Source organism: Barbus barbus (assembly GCF_936440315.1).
Source record: "Barbus barbus genome assembly, chromosome: 20".
Lineage (NCBI taxonomy): Eukaryota > Metazoa > Chordata > Actinopteri > Cypriniformes > Cyprinidae > Barbus > Barbus barbus.
Window position 1 is genome coordinate 13,910,317 of NC_136748.1, and position 25,272 is coordinate 13,935,588.

The window sequence follows — 25,272 nt, forward strand, 5'->3', positions numbered from 1 at the left end:
ATTCACTTCCCATATAAACAGAGTAAGGAGAGATGACTGAGGATGATGGCAAATGATTTACAGATCCTGAGCACCACTTACAAACATCTAATCTTGTAAAATGTGTGGTACTGCCGCTGCATAGTATAAACAGAGTTTGTGCGATCGCGAATCTCGAAAGTGAAAGTAAAAAGCAATCGTGCATTTGACAGCAATTTCAATGGCCCGCATTATTAATAGCGGCTCCCTGATGCCCGCATTTCATATACAGTATTATTACCCGACGATATAACTGCGAGAGAAAGTATTGAAATATATATTTTCCTCCCTGTGTTTCCTTCCTGTGAGCTACTGAAATAAGCTGCAATGTGAAACAGCCAATCAGAGCAGAGCTCAAGATTGAGCCGCACTGTGAAACAGCCAATCAGAGCAGAGCTCAAGATTGAGCTGCACTGTGAAACAGCCAATCAGAGCAGAGCTCAAGATTGAGCTGCACTGTGAAACAGCCAATCAGAGCAGAGCTCAAGATTGAGCTGCACTGTGAAACAGCCAATCAGAGCAGAGCTCAAGATTGAGCTGCACTGTGAAACAGCCAATCAGAGCAGAGCTCAAGATTGAGCCGCACTGTGAAACAGCCAATCAGAGCAGAGCTCAACATTATTATTCATGTCCCTTCCAAATAAGCCAATAACAGACCGTTTCATTCTGGGGAGAAATCCTAGGGTTGTAAATGCACATGTAAAACCGTTTCTGGAGAATTTTTGCCCTTACCTAAGCCATATACCTCCTATATAGATATCGGAGAACAATTTAAAATATTGTATCAATGCATTCTATGGCACCTTTAAAAAATAAGAATTAAGACACTTATGATCAAAAGTGTTTTCTAATTCAAATACATGCTGTTCTTTTGAACTTTCTCTTTATAAAAGAATCCTAAAAGGTGTATGGCAGGTTTCAAAACATTTTACGGACCCTAAACTTTTGAATTTCATTGTCATATTTACTAAATGTGACTTTAGGACCAAACAAATATAACTAAAAAGTGAAGTTCTAAGAAAAAGACTAGCATCATTTGTTTACAGATGCCACTTGAAATGTTGTTAAATGCAATGAAATTCATACATTTTTAAAAAATGTGGCTTACATTTCCAAATGCTTTTGTATTTAACAAAAAAGTTTAATGCTTTTAAACCCGCGTTTGTCCATATAAACAGTGAGCATTCCCATGACCTTTGAGCACACTCACTAAGCTGAGTTTGTTCCTTTTATAGACCATAAAAGCTTTAGATAGTCTTTGACCTGTCTCCCCCTCCCAATGTGACCATCTTCCTCTAATCTGATAGAAACCACTATAGCTGTCTGTCTGTGATTGAGACCTGAGCTTTTGATCACTCAGCCTGATCTTCCAACAACTCCACCCACCACCATCCATGAAATGATCAAAGTTGGTTTCTACTATTATGAATGTGACAGGAACGATCTAGGGTTAAGATCAAGCAAAATCACTAACAAACAGAGTCTGAAATGTGATCTGAATCAATGTTGAAATAAGGAAAGTGACTAAAAAGTGTGTCAAATTTGCACAAAAAAGTGTAGTTACAATATTGCATGAGAGCGCACGATCAAAGAGTAGCCGAGTGTTGTCATATCTCAAGTGAAATGTCTATTGATAAGCTGACTAGTTAATAGCTAGTAATAAAGCTATTCAATTAGAGATAACCAGTTATAAACAAACAATGGAAAACAATGAGCTCTGTATACATTGTTGTCTTGTCCGTCTTTTATTTTCAATTCTCAACAGGTTTAAAAACACTGTCACTAACCAGTTAAACTTAATGATGATTGAGAAAACCACTTTTCCCAGGGAAGGTAATTAAGCATTTAATGGGCATGTTAGTAGTTCACCAACAGCACACGAGACCACGTGAGCGAATAAAAGCAGAGAGACAGAGCCGTGCTCTGCCAGATGAGATCCACAAATTCTGAAGGCACATTATGTAGCAGATTGCAGAGCTACTAAAGTCCAAACTCACTCACGGAGATGATTTGATTAGCGTGATTGTCCAAAAGCTTTACGTAATGCTGGAGCATCTCTGGGAAAAAATTAGGAAATCTTCACCAGGCTAAAGATTAAATCTATAGCAAAATCCATATTGACGATGCACATAAAGTTAAAATATACACAAAAAAAATCAATGCGTTCAACTAAACTGTGAAAATGTCTGTGAAACTAATGTGAAACATTATGACTTAACAGCTTTGCATTTCAAAATGAAGTTCCCAATGCTGAAACATTGGACCTAAGGGTCTGCTGAAGCAGCACAATTAAGCATAAGTCATTCTGCTGCCCCATGGCCCAGACCCCATGTGCTGGAATTATTTTTGCTCCGCTGCCCAGAGTCAACAAACCAGGGCTGATAGGTTGTGCTTGCATTTGACACAGCTTCTGATGGGTCAGCACTGGAAAATTCATCATTTGAAACTGTATTAAATACATTAACACAGTGTATCCACAAATAGAAGGACTTTCATCAGTGTTCAGTTCAAGTGTGTGGGTTATAGCAATGATTATTTTTTTGTGCATTACACAGACAAAAAAGATTTTGATGCCTATATATTTCATCAATTTAGTCGTGTAACATCTTACATCTTAAGCTTAACTACATACAGAAAATGCATTTGAGGTTGACCTACCTGCAGTTTGCCTTCTGTGATGCTAAAGACAAGTAAGATTTATTAGGGTGAGAGGATCCCCATTTATAAAGTAGAAGTTAGCAGCCACAAGGACATATTTTCAGTTCAGTTAATGCATAAATCCTCACAGTTGTTTTATTGGGTTACACTTTATTTCGATAGTCCACTTTAGACATTCTACTAACTATAAGTAACTTTGTAACTACGTGTCAACTACATGTAAACCAATTCTCATTAATTTGCAACTACATGTCTACTAACTCTCAGTAGGGTAGGTTTAGGGTTAGTAGAATAAGTTTCTAATACTCAGTATGTAGTATGTTGTGGACCCATCAAAATAAAGTGTTAGAAGATATTAAGCAAACAGTCTACTAATACTCTAATGACTGCTAGTTGACATGTAGTTGCAAAGTTACTTACTGTTAGTAGAATGTCTAAAGTGGACTATTGAAATAAAGTGTTACCTTTTATTGTACTAGGAAATGGGACACCCTCCATACAGACTAATAAAACTTTGGAATGTGTCAGCATTTAAAAATGTTTTGTGTGTTATGTAGAATTCTGTATCCATAATATATGCTAGATTATATGTGACCCTGGACCACAAAACCAAGAAGCACGGGTATATTTGTAGCAATAGCCAACAATACATTGTATGGGTCAAAATTATTATTTTTTGCCAAAAATAATTAGGATATTACGTAAAGATCATGTTCCATGAAGATATTTTATAAATTTCCTACCGTAAATATGTCAAAACTTAATTTTGGATTAGTAGCCTAATATGCATTGCTAAGAACTACATTTGGACAAATTTAAGAGGGATAATATTCAATATTTAAATTTTTTTGCACGCTTACAGATTCCAGATTTTCAAATAGTTGTATCTCAGCCAAATACTGTCCAATCCTAACAAACCATACATCAATGGAAAGCTTATTTATGATATTTAAATCTCAATTTCAAAATTCTTTTGACCCTTATGACTGATTTTGTTGTCCATTTCTAAAAGTAACAAAACTTTAAAAATGCGCACATAATACAATTCTTCTTCTACTATCAGGTAAAGCTTTACAAAAAGGTTCAATTGATTAATATTAGTTAACTACATAAAATAAACTAATAATGAAAAATACTTCTAAAGCATTTACTAATACATTATTAAAATCAAATGTTGTATATCTACTAGAATTATTTAATAGACCTGAGCTAACATGAACCTAGAATGAACAGTTGTATTTCTATTAACGAACTAAGATTAATATGTACTATAACAAATGTATTGTTCATTGTTAGTTGAAGTTATATAATGCAATAATTAACGCTAAACAATGGGAGCTTATTGTGTTTCACATTATTATTATTATTAATATTAATTACAAAATAAAAATGTGCCTCTTGTGGGGGAAAACATGCTGCCAACAAAGTGCTTGGAGATGAAGCTATTCTGGTCTCATGACAGGCTGCCTGAACAATGCCCACCCAAGCATTTATATGCCCTATTTCCTATTTTTCCTGCTGGCTATGTCTGCTTTCTCATAAAATGTCTTGGTGATGCTTTTCTTATTGATATTACATTAGTTGAACATCTTTAAAAAGTCTCACTTTTAAAAATACATAAGAAAAAATAATATTCCCTTTGAGACCACTGAATAAAAGAATTGAATGAATTATTAAAATGTGTACATTTACAAACATATATAATATACACAAACATTCACTCTCATGTTGAAATCTGTGAACATATATAAGAGATAGATGAGCATAATTTACTTGTATAAAAGCAATCACATAAACAAAGAGATTAGGATTCAGAGCATGGCTGCAGCACTAGATGTAGAGTTACTTTAACAGTGCTTGACATTTGGAGTCCTGCTCTGGTTGCCTCCAGATAGCGTGTGTTAACATAGAGTTGACAGTACAGTCAGAGTGCATTAGACCTGAGTGCACTTAACTCTCTCCTGTCTAACAGCCTCGCCAGAAGACACAATTAATCACATCCTTTTGGCATGACACAAAAATATGGACTCTGTGAAGATAGCAGACCAATATTACCTCAGTGGGGCTCAAGAGTCACATTAGCCTCGTTCAGACTGTCAGCCCAAATCCGATTGAAATCCGTTCATATTTAGATGGTCTGAACGGCAACGAACTACATGAAATCCGATTTGTGCAAATCTGGTTTTGAGCTACATTCGTATGTGGTTTGAAATCCTATTTAAATCGCATTCTGGAAAACCGTTTCAGTCTGACCGGTCAGATCAGATTTAGCCTAGTTTTTCACGTTCTCACGCCATGTAAACCGTAAACACATCAGACGTTTTTGCTGAACATCTTTACAGAACAGGGACATGCAGAGAGTTCCTCAGGGGCAGGGGCTCAAAAAGGGGCAATATGAGGGGGAAAAAATATAGGTCAAAAGATTGGATACATTACTATTTTATATTTTTGCAAGAAGTCGCTTATAGTCATCAAGCCTGCTTTTATTTGATCAAATCAAATTTTAGTATACTTTATTAATTTACTTTATTTACTTTGCATTTTATGCAATGTTGAATTATTAACAATGTTGAAAACCTGTGATACTTTTTTCAGGATTCTTCCATGAATAAAAAGTTAAATAAGAACAGCATTTATTTAAATGATAACTTTTGTAACAATATACATTACCGTTCAAAAGCTTGAGGTCAGTGTTTTATTTTTCATTTTTTTAAAGAAATATTTTTTTATTCAGCAAGGATTTGTTAAATTGATAGAAACAGTGATAGTAAAGATTGATATTGTTAGAAAACATCTCTACTTTGAATAAATGCTGTTCTTTTAAACTTTTTATTTATCAATTAACCCCCAAAAAAGTATCACAGGTTCCAATAAATATATATATATATTGTTTTTTTAAATAAGTAGCACAACTGTTTTCAACGTTGATAATAAATCAGCATATTAGAATGATTTCTGAAGGACCATGCATTGAAGAATGGAGTAATGATGCTGAAAATTCAGCTTTGAATCACAGAAATAAATGATATTTTATTAAAATGGTATAAATGTATATTAAAATAGGAAAACATTCTTTTAAATTGTAATAATATTTCACAATATTAGGCTACAGTTTTTTTTCTGTATTTTTGATCAAATAAATGCATGCTTGATGAGCATAAGACACTTTCATAATGCTGCATAATTATCAAAAATGGTAAAGTCCTTTCACGTCACCATTTCGCCAGCCTACACTTCACATAACTGTAGGTGGCACTTGGGCTTCATTAACTAAGATAGTTTCATCAAATAGTAAACGGTGTGAATTGAATAGCCTACTGATTACCATTATTGCGACGCTTTTGACGCTGCACGGTCTTATGGAGTGCTTTTGTAGTCATTTAGCATACATTTTCCCAGCGATGTAATTTGATTTATAAAATTAGACAAATATATTGTCCAATTAAATTTGAACTTCTTGTGCCAGATCATGATTGGTTGGTGTAGCTACATGACTAATGGGCATTGGTGAATTATGTAATATTCTAAAATATGTAATGTGGACTTTTAATTAAATCGACACACTAGCTTTGATTATTGATTAAATATGTTTAAAATATTGTTTGGTTTATTTTTTCCTTCCGTCGACCCATAGGCACTCACTGAAAGAACTATATATGGTTCCCGAAAACGCAGGCGGACGCCTCAGATTGACAGATATGTAAAACAGGAATATTCAGAATTTTGAGCGAGTAGTTCCTGTTTTGTTCAAATTGTCATGTTAATTAGAATTAAAATGCATTTTGTTTTATTGACCACAATATCATTGCTATTTGTCCGAGAGGGGCACTTTTGAATAATTTAGAAAAAGGGCAAGGGCTCGAGCCCCCAAAAAACATTAAGGATTTTAAATATTTAAAACAACGAAGGATTGAGATGGTCTTTGGAACATAGTAAATGTTTCAATTCAACTTTTTTATATATAAAAATGCTAAATATACGTATATATGTATTCATTTTACTCTTAAAGGGATAGTTGTCACCAAAAAAACCCAAATCTGTTACTCCCTTAAGATGTTCCAAACATGTTTGAGTTTCTTCTGTTAAAGAATATCATGGATGTCATTGGCTACCACCAATTGTTTGGTTATCAACATTGTTCAAGATAGGTTCTTTTGTGTTCAACAGAAGAAAGAAATTCATACGGGTACTTGAGGTATAAGTAATAATGACAGAATGTTAATTTTTGATTGACATGCTCTTTGTATTCTTTCTGAGTCATCTTCAGAACTGACGCAAACGGCTCTCTGTACGAAGTAGGGCTGATAATATAATTCTATCTTGTGACTCATAAGATGGAGAAATCCGTTAGGAACGCAGAAGTTCAGGATGAGGCGAAATATATGTATTCAGCAACTCCCATTAAAATGTTCAGCCTTTGTTTTCACAGAAGTTGAACTCTGTGTCTGTTTAAGTCATTAGGAAGGATTACCACCCCCTCCTGACCGAGACCGGAAAATTTGAATCCCCATCAAACTCTACCCCTGGGATAACCTCTGTAGGTATTTTGTGTAACCAAAAAGACATGAATGAATCAAGAGAAGCACAACAAGGGTCAAATGCCTCTGCCTGAGGGAAGGAAGACTTGTAGTTTTATGAGACCCTTTTTTATGAGAAAATAAGTACTTTGATCCTAATACGAACACCTAATTCAATTTGAGAATGGATGCCGAATCCTAGCCTTTGCTCCAGATCTACTTTTCACGAGGTCTTTAGACCATTTGATCACTAAGTGTACATTTACAGTCCAGAGTTGGCATCTAACGTTCATGCCATTGCAAATCCTGGATCAGAGCTTTTGAACTGCAAACCTAAACTTCAGAGAAAAGATCTTTGGGGTAAGAAGGTTCAAGTCAGGGACATTTTAGGTTAGTTCACTATACAGAGGCTTTAGATGCAATGAAACTTCTTAATGAGAGCAGTTTTCTTTCCTGTCTTTATGAATTTCCTATTGAAAAGAATTTAATGTTTTTGAAAGAAGTTCACCAATGCTGCATTTATTTTATTAACTATACTGTATAGTAAAAATAGTAATGTTGTGAAATGTTATTATAATTTAACTTTTTCTACGAATATAATTTAAACGTAATTTATTCCTGCGACAACAAAGCTTAACTTTCGGCATCATTACTCCATCCTTCACTGTCACATGATCCTTCAGAAACCATTTTAATATGCTGATTTGCTGCTTAAGACACAATATTGAAATTCACAGTTGTGCTGCTTAATATTTTAGTGAAAACTGGGATGCATTTCAGGATACTTTGATGAATAGAAATGGCATTTATTTGAAATACAACTCTTTTGTAACATCATAAATGTCAATTTAACACATACTTGCTGAATAAAAGTGTTAATTTCTTTGAAAAAATAAATAGATAGAATAAATAACTTCAACTTATTTCCCCCTGGTTTCTCATCCAATTTTATAACATAGCCGATAGATGACACACGTTTTTACAAATGTGACCAAAAAGCTACAACATTTGAAACGTAGAGTTGCAGTTCCTGGAAAATGTACATGGTTGATGCATATTTGATATCTGAGAATATATTCAGCTCTGAGACCATCAGATGAACTCCAGAACTGACAAAATTATGGGAGAAGATAACAAACAGAACCCCTGTGTATCTTTATAAAACAATTGAGATCTCATCTGTCATGTGGCAGAACCTCTTTCAGCATGAGGAAACGCTTTACAGCACAGCTGATCGGAAACTCCTGCTCATATTGGTTCTGCTGTATCAGATGTGATTCAGCACTTCAAAACTTTGGAAACCTGTGATATATCACATGACTGATCATTTTGAACAGAGACTACTGTCAACCGACTTTTAAATGCAAGATAAATGTGGTTAGCCTTTTGTTGCACACCAATTCCGCTTCCTGTTTCACAGTCTCACATCCATCACAACAATCCATCATGTTATCCAGCATGATTCAAAAATGTTACAAAGAGCATCTTACGTTGATACTGGAAGCTTGGTTTGGTTGTATCATTTCCAGGGTTATATGATATTTTAAATCCCAGTTTTCAATGAGGACTTTTGAAACCTACTTGCTTTATTCATTCCCCATTTAGCAGATCTTTCCTGCTAGTTTTTTATCCGATTGTTAAGATTGCAAAGTCCCACTTCAAGGGTCAAAGGAAATAAAGGTAAATATTGCACAGCATGAACAAGATTATCTTTGGAGTGGAGCAATTCCACTGGGCTGTTGCATACCGTTTCTCAAAAGGCTTCTGGTTGGCATTATGACAGTTATGGAATCATTTCATGAAATATCTCACCATAGTAGAATCAAAGAGAAATATTCAGAGTGAAACAAACCTCACAGTGCAGTGACAGACTTGTTGAGAGGTGAGAGCTCTACGGTTCTCACAGTGAGATATTCACATCTGCACAGGTCACTCAGTGACTATAGTGCAACTCGAAGTCTGAAATGTCCATGCTGAGGAACTCTATCGCCACATATTAAAGAAGTAAATATGTTCTTATGTAAATATCTGGTTAGACTGGCCTATTAGACATGCATTCTGGATATGCAAGTTGTCTTCGAGGATCCATTCAATAAAATGCCATTGTTTGGTTTAGCGGTAATGATGTCATCCTCATAAACTGAAACATGCACAGGAAAACAAGCCACAACAAAACAATAAACCTATTTATCGAGTCTCTACTGAGAAATAAAAATACCCATAAAATATAACCAGACTTGTATATTTTCTGGATGCGTGATTTTTTGTTTTTAAAAGAATTATCTTATGTTATTTTTTTATTATTAGTGTTGATTAGCAGTTGTGCTGCTTAATATGTTTATCTTTATATATTTTTTCAGGATTCTTAAATAGAAAGTTTAAAAGAACAGCATTTATTTGATATAGAAAACTTTTGTAACAAAAATGTTTTCCTGTCACTTTTGTTTAATTTAACTTAAAATGTAGAAGTAATCTAGCAAAAATAAAAACGGAAGAGATTCTTGATCTCACTGCAAAGTGAAATTGCATAAAAAGCATTTTATTCTCTTCCATTGCATTTTTGGTAAATATGGTAAACGGAAGTTCAAACATGCATGCTTGATGTGAGAACCAGTGATGTTTGCTTTTGCGCGTCAAATACACACGTTACAGCTTCAGTTATTCTAACATTCGTTATCGAAATTTCGGGCTTCGAATTGGGTGAAACATAAGGTTAAATTAAATTTTTTGAAAAGTTTTTCACTTTGTGTAGTTTTGGGGAGCATTATCTTATGGAAGTACTGTGCACTTGCATTATAGGCAGAGAAAAATCTGTCTGTGTTAATCTGAAGAAAAAAATACTATGCTATATAATACAGTACATACTATAGTACAAAGTACATACTATGCATATGGGAGGCATGAGGGTGTAAAGAGTGGAGTTGCCCTTTAAAGGCTCATTCACATCAAGAACAATAGTGATAGTTGTAAAAAACATTCCAAATAACACTTCAGCCAATAATGATAAAGGCACAGAGAAACGATATCGATGGAGTCACTTTAAGAATGTTTTTTTTTCCAGCTGATGAACATCAGTTATGCTGATGGCAGGATAGCTTCTCAGTTTCAAACATCTGCAAGAGTATTTTCTTGGAAGGCTGAGTTACTTCACAACAGGAATTCTTAAAAAAAACTAAATAAATAAAAAAAAGAATCACCCGTTCATGGGTTCATGAGTGGTACGTCTTGGTCTAAGCCAGTAATATTTGATCCAAGACAAGAATTATTCCAATTCCACGAAATAGCTCTTTTGGGACATACGTTCCAGAGATGTCAGACCATAATATATGTGGCATGCATAAATAGGTACAATGAGAACCATATATCATTTCATAAAAATAACTACATTGTGGAATAGTAAAATATTTCATTTTTTCTGACAGGACTAAATGACAGTTCTGACGAAGGTAAAGGAAAGTGAAAACTATGTGGACCAAAATAAAACATTTTATTCACTATACATACAAAGTGACTTGGCACCTTAAAAACACGCTGCCGACACAAGATGGCTGCTACTGGAGAGTTTGTAACAGATCCTCACAATGATATTTTTCTGTTATAGTCCTAATACTGTCATGTGCCTTTATGTTCTTCAGGACAAACAGCACATCAGATAAAAGTGCCCTAGGAAAAAAGAAAAAAATATTAGAACTATTATACAAAATAATTTGATTCCTTTTCTTACAAATCCCATATTATTCGGAATCATTTTATTATACTTTTGAATCATTTAATAGCATAAATATTGTGAAAAGACTGCCGTATAATTATACATTAGTCTGAGGTTCACTGTTGTACATTACCGAGTGCTGCTGCAGTCATTGTTGTCTTTAAATAAGGCATGAGAGGTCTGAAGAAGATGTTTGCTGAAGTTCTGCAGCTGAGGTAGTGACGATCCAGTGTGCACATCAATAAACCATGATTCTGGAAAGCAATCTGCAATCTTTTCAGAAGAATTAAAGTTAGTTTTATAATGAACTACCTTTACAATGAACAACCTAAAAAAAAAAAAAAAAAAAAACCCAGTAACCATGAGATTAGATTGACATTGTAAGCACAGGCACCTTTTTACATTTCTGGATGGTGTGTTTTGGATCAGATTCATTAGGAACAGTTATCATCAAGTAACGGCTGAGAAGCTTCTCCAACATCAGCTCTTTAAGGATATGTTCAGGAATCAAACCATCCCATAATGCCATGTTACCAAGCAACTGAAAAACACAAAGATTTCATATAACACTCAGCATTCAAACATTTTACCCTAAACATTGGTTTGACTTCATGAACATACTGTATACTAATGTATATTACCGTCAACAAGTTTGGGGTCAGTAGGATTTTTGTTTTTGAAAGAACACTTGCATATGGTTTTAAAAGACGTCTTATGCCCACCAAGGCTGCATTTATTTGATCAAAAATACATTACAAACAGCAATATTCTGAAATATTTTTACATTTAAAATAGGTGTTTTTAAAGCTGAATTTTCAGCAGCATTCAATACTTGTAATTAATCTTTGCTGAATTAAAGTATTAATTTCTTTAAAAAAAACAAAACAAAAAAAAATACTTACTGACCCCAAACTTTTGAAATGTACAAGTAAACAGCAAGGGCATGTTAACAGTCACAACATGACCAGAAGTGAAATGTCAAACCTTCACTGCTGACCAAAACTGTTTGTTCTGAAACTGGAACTGTGGGGACCTCTTATCCTCTAAAAACCTAAGCAAAAAGCACAATGTCTTGATTACCTCATTATTACAACAACTTGACAATCACACACAAATATCTGAATGCAATAATTATCCAGAAAAGCACAAAGAGTTTTTGAAATGTTAATCAAAATATTAAAAAACACAAATCCAGATAAAACTTACTTTTTTGGGTACAGCGGTACAAAGACATCATTGTCTACTGCACTCCTTAACCTCTGAATAACTGCTTCTACAAAGGCCTGCAGGATGAAATCACAAGCTGATTATATTTAGTGACATTACATCCATGAAGTTACAAGTTTTAAAACATCAAAAGACAATACCTTGACAGGTTTGCTTTGTTCACCATCAAATACGGTATAATCATCCTGTATTCTCTTGCACAGTGTCGTGAGGGTTTGAGACTGCTGCGCAGACAGAGGATCCCACACCAGCTCCACGAAACCTACCAAAAACAAGCTGCATTTTAATAAGGTAATTACAGTTCTGGATTTCATTCTGCACTTCTAAACGACAGCCAGAACAAGACATTTTGATGTTTAATAGTTCATTAAAACCAAAAGAGTGATATTAAATGATTCTCTGAAACATTCTGTTCCTAAATTCAATGTAAAATGCAGCGGGCTGATGGGTGTTATAAAGCAGTTAATGGAATTTATGTGCAAATGCCATAGTCACCTTGAACTTTAGAGAGGATTGTCTTCTCAATTATGGTAGGAAACGTCGTCTTATCCATGTTCTCTGATTCCTCATAACCCTGACCGTGACAGAACCTCTCAACAGCAGAGTACCACGGCAATGCCTCAAAGTCTTCATCTGCCTACAGGAAAAAAATATACAGTGAAATGCATGTGTATATATAATAGCAATCATTAACCCAATGATTCACCCAAAAAAAGAAAATTCTGTCATTAATTACAAACCCTCATGTCATTTCTGATGAAACCCAAGAGCTTTCTGACCTGCATAAACCGTAATAGACAGTCACATGGACTGTGTTGCGTCTAATGACGTATTACCTTTTGTTCTTATTAATTATACAAAGTGTGTTATTGGCATTTGTATTTTTGCTCTCTTTCTCTCTTCTTGTGTGTCTGTGCCTGATAGGCTAATGGTGATCATCTGCGCTCATCCACCTGTGTGTGCTTACTGTGCTGTCCACGCCCTGATTGGTGCGTGTTCGCTGGCTTCTAGTACAAAAATGGCAGAGAGAACGTGGAGAAGCAGAGAGACATTGCGGCGTTTGAGGTTGTTCCGCTCTCCAAGCCCATGAGTGCTTATCGTGCTTGTTGCGCTCTTTGAGTTGTCACAATGTTTCCTGAATTGATGGTTTCTTTAATTATTAGTTAAGAGTTTTTGAGTAACGTAGGGTGGAGGATACCCATATGTTTTCTCCTGTTTAATGATTAGTTAGGGAGTGAGGGAAGTTATGTAATATTTCTTTGTTTTAATTTTCTGTTTTCATATTGTTATTTTTCCCTTTTGAACTCCTGATTGAGTTCAAATAAAAGGCAATTCAGCCATTTAAAAATGAAATCTATGGTTGATTGTGATTTTCTGGGCCTGGGGAGCTGGAGATCCTCAAAGTCTCTCCACTGTTTATTGTTCGTCATTCCCAACTTACCCCTAGATTGAAAGGGGAGGACGTACCAACTGTTTTAACGATGTCCTTTTACTACCTTTCTGGGCATTGAACATGGTAGTTCCATTGCTGTCTATGCAGGATCAGAAAGCTCTCGGATTTCATCAAAATCATCTTAATTTGTGTTCCAAAGATGAACGAAGGTCTTACAGGTTTGGAACAACATGAGGGTGAGTAATTAATGACAGTATTGTATAATGTATTGTGTATAGTATGAATACAATATTTAGTTAAATATCAGTTATCATTAATACATTAATACGGTATATTGTGACACTGCTTTTAGTTTTAGCAATGCACAGTCCTGCAATTGTAATAATTTGTCAGATGTATAACAAATTGTTGAATAAAACACCCTCAAATGTGTAATGCAGTTGGAGAAATATGGTTTAAAACTATCAATACCTAAAAATACCCAGTAGACCTGTGATATGCTTAAGCTGTAAAGACTGAATATTTATAATATTTGATAGAACAGCAAAACTGCCATGAATTTTCTCAGAATTCCCTGTAATGAATTCTGATACAATACACTGTAGACAAGCCATAGATCACCTGAAGAGGATTCCAGCCAATAAGCTGGTGTCGGATCAGGGGTGCCAGGAGTTTTGGGAGGCATAGGCCAATGTAGGCATTACTGTAAGAGTCCTGAAAGGAGACACGCCACTCATCAAATCTAGAGAGGATTTTCTGCACATCCCAGAAGTCTGTTTGAACATCTGCAAACACTTCCTTTGCCTTTTTCAGCAGATCGTCTGAAATTGAATCCAAGTTATAGATGCAGCGACACATTTGATATGGACTCAAAATGCAAGCATGTATGTGGTCCTTGTATTTTAGAAGTATTTCTAGACTCTGACGACACTGTTTAAAAATAATCTTATTTGTGCTTCCATGAAGCCTCTCACACCTCTTTTACTTTGTAGCTCTGCCTGCTGCTCAGTCGTAGGTTCCCAGTCGCACGGCACACACCCAATGTCTTCTTCAGACAAGCTAGGACATGAAAACACATGGGGAATTGAACAACTGATGATAAATGATTTTGACAGCTGTAATTTACAGATTATGAGCATCTCACAAAGCCTCCAAAGGCTGTAATCTATAGAGTTTCAAAATGTCAGGCTTAACGTACGCAATATTTACAGCAACAACAGTCAGTAATGGTGAAAGTGCAAACATAATAATTCATCTCACCTCTGCCAAATTGGGTTAGAGCCTCCGCTTGTGTCACCATTGCTGTGTGAATCAGTGTTATCTATGAGACAGCAACAATACACAATATTATATGAATGAATGTGCATTCAGTCCTGTGATAGATGGAAGATATGATCATTAGAATCACGTGAGTGGGCATAAGATATGAAGCGTCCTCTACAAAATATTACATACTACAAGACAGTAGTAATCTTACAGGTTAACTTCTGAATCCGTGAGGACTCCTCCTGTAGTGCTTCTCTTCTCTGACTCATCAGTGCCTCTGCCTGGTCAATATAGAGACTGTGCATGTCCAGCTCAACAGAGTTTATTAAAGCCATCTTAAAAATAAAGCATATCACCAATATTTCATAAACTGTATATAGTTATATTAAATTGCATACATGGTTAATTTAGCAAAGACGAACCTTCTCAGACAGGCATTCCAGTAGGTTCCGTGAGAATATATTCATGGTACGGTAGAACCGCAGCTGCTCATCTGCAGCATGGTTTTCAAGGCTCTCCAATGAGCTCTTGGCCATTTCCATATCCAGTTGCATCCTCCTTAGCTCCGCCTCCCGTGCCCTGTGCACCTCCCTCAGCGAATCTAATCTGGAGAAAAACGTTTTTTTATTCGTTTAATGTATATATAAAAATAGATACAATATATATTTTTATCTATCTACATATATCTACATATACAGTTGTGGTCAGAATTATTGGAACCCTTGGTAAATATGATCAAAGAAGACTGTGAAAATTAACCTGCTTTGTTAATCCTTTTGATCTTTTATTTAAAAAATTCACAAAAAGCTAACCTTTCATTGGATAATAAGAATTTAAAATGGGGGGAAATATCATTATGAAATAAATGTTTTTCTCAAACACACGTTGGACACAATTATTGGCACCCCTAGAAATTCTTAAGAGTAAAATATCTCTGAAGTATACTCCCATTCATATTCACAATTTTGAGCACTGCAGGGTGATTATGAACATGAAATTATCCAGCCATGGCTTCCTGTTTCACAGAAATATAAATAGGAGGGAAAACAAAGCCCAAATTCCCTTAATCATCCATCACAATGAGAAAAAACAAAGAATATATTTCTGATGTGCAGCAAAAGATAATTGAGCTTCACAAATTAGTGAAGTGGCTTTAAGAAAAGAGCTAGAGCAGAAAATCCCCATTTCCACCATCAGGGCAATAATTAAGAATTTCCAATCAACAGAAAATGTAATGAAACTGCCTGGAAGAGGACGTGTGTCTATATCGTCCTAATGCACGGTGAGAAGGAGAGTTCGAGTGGCTAAAGACTCTTCAAGGATCACAGCTGGAGAATTGCAGAAAATAGTTGAGTCTCGGGGTCAGAAAACCTTAAAAAAAAAAAAAGTCAAACAGCCCCTACATCACCACATGTTGTTTGGGAGGATTTCAAGAAAAATTCTCCTAGCTCATCCAAAAACAAACTCCAGCATATTCAGTTATCAGACAGGACTGGCACTTCAAATGGGACTGGCTTCTATGGTCAGATGAAACTAAAAAATTAGCTTTTTAGCAGCAAACACTCAAGATGGGTTTGGTGAACACAGGGATAAAAAGTACCCCATGTGTACAATGAAATATACTGCTGTATTTGTGATGTTGTGGGCCTATATTTCTGCTGGAGGTCCTGGACATCTTGTTCAGACACATGGCATCATGGATTCTATCAAATACCAACAGATAAAAAATCAATAAGTGACTGATTCTATTAGAAATCTTATAATGGGCCATGTTTGGATCTTCCAACTGGACAATAATCCAAACACAAACCTCGAAAACAACACAAAAATGGGTCAGTGAGCACAAAACCAAGCTTCTGCTATGGCCATTCCAGTCCTCTGACCTGAACCCTGTAGAAAATGAGTGAGGTGAACTGAAGAGAAGAAGCACCAACATGGATCTGTGAATCTAAAGGATCTGGAGTGATTCTGGATGAAGGAATGGTCTCTAATCTCTTGTCAGGTGTTCTCTAACCTCATCAGGCATTATAGGAGAAGATTTAGAGCTGTTAAACTGACAAATGGAGGTTTCAAAAAGTATTGAATAAAAAGGTGCCAATAATTGTGTCCAACGTGTGTTTGAGAAAAACATTTATTTCATAATGATATTTCCCCCCATTTTAAATTCTTATTATCCAATGAAAGGTTAGCTTTTTGTGATTTTTTTAAATAAAAGATCAAAAGGATTAACAAAGCAGGTTAATTTTCACAGTCTTCTTTGATCATATTTACCAAGGGTTCCAATAATTCTGACCACAACTGTACATACAAACATATATATATATATATATATATATATATATATATATATATATATATATACACACATACATACATACATACACTAGTATTTTCACCAGCTAAAAATGGTTTTAAGTCAGTTATTTCTATCTTTTGCTGTAGTGTGTCAATAGGAAATATCAGTTTATATTTCCACACATTCATTTTGCCATTAATTGTAATAATCCAGTAAGAATTTTGTTTGCATAAGGAGTCTGACAACAGAGAGATCTGGGGCCTGTACCATGTTGGCAGATGAACAAATTCAGAATTATAGGATTAGTTTTGAGTTGACGAAACCAAACCACTCCAATCTAACTTTATTGGTACCATGATGCTGATCATCAGCTTTCTTTGTCAACACAGGCTTTGATCCTGAGTTTGTGGAGCGCGTGCACATGAATGTGTGACATCAGTGGCGAACTGCCAATCACAACACAGAGCAAGTGTGATTCACTTCTCGCGAGAGAGCCAGTGAGATTCTAAATTATTTTGTAAAAGGTTAAGAGATTAAAGAATGAGGAATTTAAATGCATTTCCACTTAAGTACTTGTCCATGAAAAAGGACAAATAAAGGAAATTATCTTGCTCTGTCAGTGCAGTCACAAGTGAAACTTGTGAAGTTAGTTTATATAGTTGATAATATATAGCGATAGAGACTCGAACATGTAAGGTCACATGTCACCATGTTTAAAGTGATATCTATTGATTCTGCTACTTATTTGTAATACATATGAATGATGAATGAATAATGCATTTATATAGCGCTTTGTCTATTGCTGTACAGCCAAAGCGCTTTGCAATCATGTGGGGGGGTCTCTCCTCAACCACCAGCAGTGTGCAGCATCCACTTGGATGATGCGACGGCAGCCATAGAACAATGGCGCCAGTGCGCTCACCACACACCAGCTACAGGTGGAGAGGAGAGAGAGTCATAGAGCCAATCAAGTGGATGGGGATTATTAGGAGTCCATGACTGATAAGGGCCAGTGGAAGAAATTTGGCCAGGCCAGGTTAGTCCCATGGGATTTTAATGACCACAGAAAGTCAGGACTTCGGTTTAAAGTCTCATCCGAAAGACAGTGCTTGAATGGATTAATAAATATAATATAAATCATATATTATATAAATCATATGTAAATTGTAATTATCATAAATTTTTATTTTTTTAAGGTACTTCATAGTGACCTTTAATTTGTAGGAAGAGAAACTGGGAGAGTGACTTTTTGTGTGTCAGACATGTGTTACAGCAATGAACTCCGCTAAAAGCCAAGCCACTTTCATGGTACCTAAAACCCAGGATTGGTGCAAACTAAACAAACTTACCTGGCTAGCCAGCTAAACTGGCTTCATGGTACAGGCCCCTGGTCTCATCATCATCATCATCATCATCATCATCCAGTCGTCTGGAATGACATGAAGAAACTAGAGCTGCACTATAAATCGCATGTGATTGTCATGCGAATCTCGTCAGTAAAGCCGGTTCTGTGATTAGCAGTAAATCTCAATCACCTGCTTTCAGATGGATCGAATGGATCTACGGCTCTGTGTATTAAATGCACATGACAATCGCATGCGATTAATCGTGCAGCTCTAGATGAAACAGAACAAACTGAGACAGACTAAATCCAGAAGAACTGTGGCAACGCCTCCAAGATGCTTCAAGAAACCTACCTGCAAAGCTACCTGAAAAACTATGCAAAAGTGCACCGAGGGCAAAAGCTGCTTTAAACGCAAAGAATGGTCAAACCAAATGTTGATTTAATTGATAAAGAAAATCTACGTATTACATTATTTTTGACAGCATCATCATTTTACAGCATTTTTACACAAGCGCCTAAAACTTTTAACAGTACTGTAGTTTTGCAGGGAGGATTCTTGAAGCATCTTGGAGACATTGCCATAGTTCTTCTGGATTTAGTGTCATGTCATTCCAGACAGACTGGATGATGATGAGATCCGATCTCTGCCTGTTGTCAGACTCATGCAAACAAAAATCTCACTGGATTATTCAAATTAATGGCAAAATAAATGTTTGGAAATGTAAACTGATATTTCCTACTGACACACTACAGAAAAAGATAGAAATAACTGACTAAAAACATTTTTTTAGCTAGAGAAAAGAAATACTAGTGTTCAAATAATTTTGGCAACCACTGTGTGTGTGTATGTATGTATATATATATTATACACACGCACACACACAGTCATCAAACCAAAAACTGTTCACACATCAGATATAATTATTTATTTATTTTTTTACTAGTGGGTGCAGGACACTGATAAAAATCCACACACTCCTCATTTTTTAATCCCCTTTAAACCAAGTCAGTCTCACTAGGCCTGCCGTTTTGACTAACCGCCTAAACGGTGCAGTGAAGTAGGCTATAGTTTAAAAGGCTACGTGTTTGGCTGTATGCATACACTGAGCAGCTTCAGACAGCGCACCAGTAGCACTTAAACAGGCGAAAACACACACAATTATGTCAAAATGTGCGGTTTGGCGAGTTACCTCGTAAATGTAGTCTTATAACTCTTAATGAGTTATAAAGTCTTAAATGACCGTAAAGAGTTGGGAAAAAATCAGATATGTGACAGATTCGCTTCATGTGCATCAGGTTTTAAAGAGACAGCGCTGATTTTAAAGTTAAACCTGCTGAAGTCTGTCACAGATGTAAATCAAAGAATAAAAGAAAAAGAGAAATCATTGGACTGTTCTAGTCGCTGATTAACTTTTGTAGCTTGCATAAAGATTCATCTGTATAGTTTATGCATATACAATTTATAGTTTGTGAAGATTGTTTTAAAATCACTTAAATTAAAAGTTGTTATATATTTCAGAGCCTATTAAATGTTAAAAATAATGGCTTTCAATTATACTGTAATGTCGAATGGCTATAATAGGTCAAATTGAAGGAAAATGCATTTAATAGAGACACCAGTAGCAGGACAAATTAAAAACATTGTAAATATGTTTATTCATTGTAGTAGTAATAACTGCCTGCTTTTGCAAAAAGAGTTTCGTGGCCGGTTAAAAAAAAAATTTGCCCGGTAAATTTTATCAAGTCACCGGCCATTGGCAGGTGTGACAAAAAGTTAGGACATAGGTAAAAACCCCACTCTTTTGAACAGTAGTTTATATTTTTTTTAAAGTATAAAACAAATGCATTTCTGCAGCTTACTTTAAAATGATTCTCTTCTTAATGACATCAATACTGACTGGTGGAAGTGTTTCGGGGATGTCCATTTTCTTCTGTCGGCTTGGTTTAGGAGCCTGCCATTCCTTCTGAGAATACAAGGAAAGATCCTTGAAACACTATGGAAGCAGTGTGCAATAAAAAGCAAGTTAAAGTTGTTATTTACAATCCAAAATGCCTCAAGATTAATTAAGCCTTCATGTCACAGTGAAGGGTCTCACTTGGTGTCTTTTGACTCCTTTTCCAATTTGCTGTTCTTCCCATATCTGCTGGTCTTCCTCCTCTTGGCTATCAGAAAAACTCTCATCACTATCACTCCCTACAGAAAACAAACACAGAACATACAGAAATAGGGATGCATCGATCCAATACTCAGGTATCAGCTCCGATACTGGCATTTTCTGCCGGATCGGGTATCGGTCAGACGAGACCGATCCAAATCCGATATTTGTGCGTATACTATTCTGTTATTGTTAAGCCCCACGAAAGCACAAAAACATTCTAAAGCACCTTAAAGTCAAAGTCCAAGTGTTCTGAAGCCGTTCCATAGTTTAATGTGAGGTACAGATGAATATTTAAGTCAAGTTCAGGTAAACTCTTCTCTCCGCTGCAGTTGTCTGTCATCCTCCACTCAGCGTTCAGTTACAACAGTCAAAACGATGAAACTCTCTCCAAGAGTGCACAGTAACGGATATTTAAAACTGTTAAAAGAAAAGGCTCAATAAACTATCGCACAGATTTAATACACTACGCACCAATATCTCTTTCCTTTGTGCTTTGAACTTCTCTATGCGGAGCTGCACGCTGTGACTCTGTGATGCTGCAAGCACATCATTCTGCGCACAGGATGTGCATAAGGGCTTTTGTGCTGCTCTGTATTAAGCCTTTCATACTATAATACTTTTGCAAAAGATTATTTTTAGCGTTTCTTGTTCTGTCCTATGAGGGCTATTAATAATCTAATGTATAACGCAGTAATGGAGGCAGCAACATATGATAGATAGGACTCCTATTATGTTGCTGCCTTCATTACTGTGCTATACATTTAAAAGAATGTCTTTTAATTTTATTATAGTTTATATTTATATATAAATACATTTACTTGTTTTCATTAATGTATTTTACAACAATACAAAGAGCAATGTATAACATTTAACCAGATTTAGTGCTACACTTATTCACTTGTATTTGTTTCCCACTAAATAATGTTATTTCACTAAATGTTTAGATTTTCTAAAATTGTGCACTCATGATTTTTCTAGAATAACTTTTGCTGCTAAATTATCCACTAACCTAGTTTATAATTATAGTTATCTATATTTAGTAGGGATGCACGATATTACTGGACTGATATCGGAATCGGCCGATAATGGCTTTAAATGTAAATATCGGCATCGGTCTAATATTAAAAATTCTGCCGATATGTCTTGCCGATAAGAGGAATACATTAACTCACATGTGCTCACGGTGTGCTAGCGATTAGATCACGTCAACAGTGTGCCTCATTCTTGAATCAAAGTTTTGTCTGAATGACGATTAGATTGACTGATTTGGATAACTGCATTTAATCTGTGAAAGCATGTAAAGTAAACAGTAATAGCATGTGCAGCGGCAGCCTCCCCTGGGTCCTAACGCCTGTTCTGTAAGGAGTTTTAATCTGTAGGGGGCGCTGTTGGCCTACTTCTAATTAAATTAAAAGTAAAATAGCCTATACAAATAACATTTAAATAAAGCAGTAGTTGATGTCATAAAATAATGAGTATGTTTTTATTTAATGGTCAGAAGCTATAGCTTACATGAAAAAAAAAAAATCACAAACATTACACTTGTAAATTAAATAATTTTATATATACTGATTTATTTATTAATGTGTAATGTTTTATTGTTTAAACAAATCATGAGCTCTAAAAGATTTTCTGAATTTTTACAACTCTTGTTTTAGACCATCTACAAATGTTAAATCTTAAAATAAAATGTTAGGGTTAACACTGCATCTTTCTGGGGGGAAAAAATGCAGCAATTGATAGAGTTTATTTATGGTTATTTTCAAAGCTTCACTGTACTGTTAAAAAACCTTCATTATTTTTTAATTTAATTCTAATAAATAAGTTCTTGTTAAAAACTAACCAAACTGAAAAATATTTTGCTTACAGTTCCTACACAGGAGAGACTTGGCGTTGTTTCCAAACAAAAGGAAATATATCAGTATCGGCATCGGTATCGGCCAAAATGAGTTGAAAAATATCGGCATGTCAGATATTGCCAAAAATCCAATATCGTGCATCCCTAATATTTAGTAATTGTGTTTAACACACACACAACAATCAGGTCAACACACAGAAGTATAGAAATTCTACATTGATTTAAAAAAAAAAAACTACGCTGGTATGGGATTGGAATCAGCCGATACTCAGAATTTTCTGGATCGGATCAGGAAAAAAATGGCATCGTTGCATCCCTATAAAGAACATGTCATCTATCTCGATATCTACTTCAGTGTTTTAATATACATATGTACTGTAGCAGCACAAGTTTCTCACCCATCTTCTCAGCCATTCGCTCTCTCAGAGTCTTGGGTTTGGGTGCAAACTCGATTCTGCGCTCATGATCGTCCAGCTCATTGTCACTGTCTTGTTCTCCATTGCTCGGATCTTCTTCCTGTAGGCTTCCAGGAGTGCGGGGTGAATCCAGTGAAATGTAATCTTGCTGGGCTCTGGCTTGTCTCCTTTTCTCTTTGGCAGCATGAATATTTTTCGCATCAGGAATGACGACTGCAGAATTTAACAAATAATGACATTAACAACCAGACTTAAGTGTTAGTGAGTAAATAATGACAAATTACATATTTCAGTGAACTATTGCTTAAACTCTCTGGTGGTCTTTGGTCATTATGAAATTTATACTTCGGAAAAGTACAAACATTTTGTGAAAATTCATTAGAAAAGGTCAAATGGGATAAACTGTATTAACTGAAAATAATATGGATTTCCTAATATTTGTTTTATTTTATACAGAAATAAACGGTGTGTAAATTAGAAATGAATATTTTTAGTAGCATGGTGAAATCCCCTCAAAATACAAAATATCAAAGATTAATTATTGAAGCAAAATATCACAAGTGTGGCCCCTAAGTGAGGAATTCCAGAGGGTTATTGCTGCAGTCAAACCTGTTTGTGGTTTTGAAGAACCAGATGAGCTTGAGATGGTAGAAGAGCTTCCATCATCGCTGTCAGGAGGAATATCTTCAACCGAGGAATCAGAATCGCTGGCAGACCTCACACTGACATCCCTACTCTTCTTAACTGGAAACAAATGAAGTGTTATTGATCATAACAGCCAATCTGCAGAACTATGCCGTTATTAAAACAACAGACACACCCTGAGAGCCTGGTAAAGGTGCTTTCTTCCGAGCCTGGAACACAACTTCTCTGTTGACTGAACGCTTCACTGTAAAACTTTCCTCGGTGGCTGCAAGAGTCACATTTCTTCGTTAAAACGAATCTATTTAGTGCGTATGAGAGGTTGTAATAAAATACTCACAGTCTTTTTCATCAAGAAAGCTGAGTGTATTGCTCTTAGACTGGTGTTTTGTGTCTTTGGACTGCAGTGCAGTGACTGAGGGCTGCTCAGGATCACTAGAGTCACACTCTGGACTAACGTTACTTCGCGGCAAATCCGCTTTCTCTGTTTCCTTTCCGACATCACCACCGCTGAGCTTTTCATTCTCATCTTCTTCACTGGATTCATTTTTCCTTTGCCTGAAATTTCTGCGTGGCTTTTTGTTAAACATTTTAAATCCAATCCAACGTGAACGTGAACTAAACGACTGACGTAGTTTGTACTTCCTGGTCATCGTTTACAAACATTTCATAACAAAAGTCCTACACCTGCTTAACGAAATCGATTGTATATATATTTAATTTATTGTGAAAAGTGTTGTTGTACTTGTGGCAAAATATTCAAATACATACGGCAAATGTATCCAAACTGAATCTTGTCTATTTAAAAAGTGAAACACAATTAGTTAAGGCTGATTCCCCCAGCGTTGTTTTTTTTTACTTCACATTATGTTGTTGTTTAATTTAATATAAGCTTCTGCACAACTAAAACGGTAAATCCTATCTTCAGTTTTTGCGTCCTTATTTATTTGGAGTAATGATAAAAAGATGTAAATTACTCTCACAACCAACTGAGGGTGCCTTCATCACGTGCTAACTCGTGATTACGAGCTTGTCGTATTCAAGTGCTTTAATGTCGGAAAGAATAAATACCATTGGTTGACAATCATATTATAAACATTAACCACGCTATACACGCAGTTTGCTGACAATTCTGGAATTTCAGTCAAATACATGCTTATTTCACTGCTTATAAAACATATGCTTCGATTGATCGTTCATATAATCTAGCCTATAAATGCACTACTTTAGCGACAAGCCCTCCACCATGTTTAAAGTATATGACCAGCCCAACTCGGAAACTCTGGTATCAAAATTATTTCCGAATTTCCCAGTAATAAATATTACTTGAGAGGCCGTTCTCGTCCAATTAGTACATTTGTATTTACGATCATTCCGATAGCACGTGAAGGCAGCATAATACTATGCGAATTATAATGTCTTCATAGTCCATCTTTAGTGTAATATTTCGGCAAAAGTTAATTGTAAATAAACTTGTAATTTACATTTCCAGGATTTTTTTTTAAGAAAAAATATGGTTGTTACACTAAATGGCGTGCTGTTGAAATATTAATTAAAATTTAAATTAAACTGAAAATGTGAAAAGTCGCATTTAAGAATACCAAACCACTGTTTGGAGCAAAAATATTGTTGTTGCTGTTAAAATAATTATTAAACAAACTGAAAATGTGAAAAGTCGCATTTAAGAATACCAAACCACTGTTTGGAACAAAAATATTGTTGTTGCTGTTAAAATAATTATTAAACAAACTGAAAATGTGAAAAGTCG

The 25,272-nt window shown here is 35.4% G+C and overlaps 1 protein-coding gene across 2 annotated transcripts; it reads right to left on the reverse strand.

Annotated features, from left to right (window-relative positions):
- Positions 1–9,696: 9,696 nt before the first annotated feature.
- LOC306885912 (intron Large complex component GCFC2-like) lies at positions 9,697–24,152 on the reverse strand. 2 transcript variants are annotated; one of them, XM_079442718.1, is made up of 18 exons: positions 23,845–24,149; positions 23,683–23,772; positions 23,472–23,606; positions 22,845–23,075; positions 20,526–20,623; positions 20,290–20,423; positions 15,211–15,394; positions 15,000–15,123; positions 14,783–14,843; positions 14,499–14,581; positions 14,144–14,343; positions 12,625–12,766; positions 12,270–12,391; positions 12,109–12,185; positions 11,887–11,953; positions 11,297–11,443; positions 11,036–11,175; positions 9,697–10,856 (listed from the first exon to the last, which is right to left on the reverse strand). In XM_079442718.1, the coding sequence occupies exons 1-18, from the start codon at positions 24,092–24,094 to the stop codon at positions 10,745–10,747; spliced, it is 2,397 nt and encodes a 798-aa protein (XP_079298844.1). In that variant the 5' UTR covers positions 24,095–24,149; the 3' UTR covers positions 9,697–10,744. The 2 variants fall into 2 exon arrangements, with proteins under 2 accessions (XP_079298844.1, XP_079298845.1); XM_079442719.1 differs by having other exon boundaries at positions 10,659–10,856; positions 20,290–20,393; positions 23,845–24,152.
- Between the last annotated feature and the right edge of the window lie 1,120 nt (positions 24,153–25,272).

Bases quoted from the DNA above. Each gene is read 5' to 3' on its own strand.
- LOC306885912 (XM_079442718.1), bottom strand. From the start codon at position 24,094: ATGTTTAACAAAAAGCCACGCAGAAATTTCAGGCAAAGGAAAAATGAA. The intron at 23,607-23,682 runs GTGTGTCTGTTG...ATTTGTTTCCAG, and splicing joins ACCTTTACCAGGCTCTCAGG to TTAAGAAGAGTAGGGATGTC. The intron at 12,767-14,143 runs GTGATCTATGGC...TTTTTCCTGTAG, and splicing joins TTGGCTGGAATCCTCTTCAG to GCAGATGAAGACTTTGAGGC.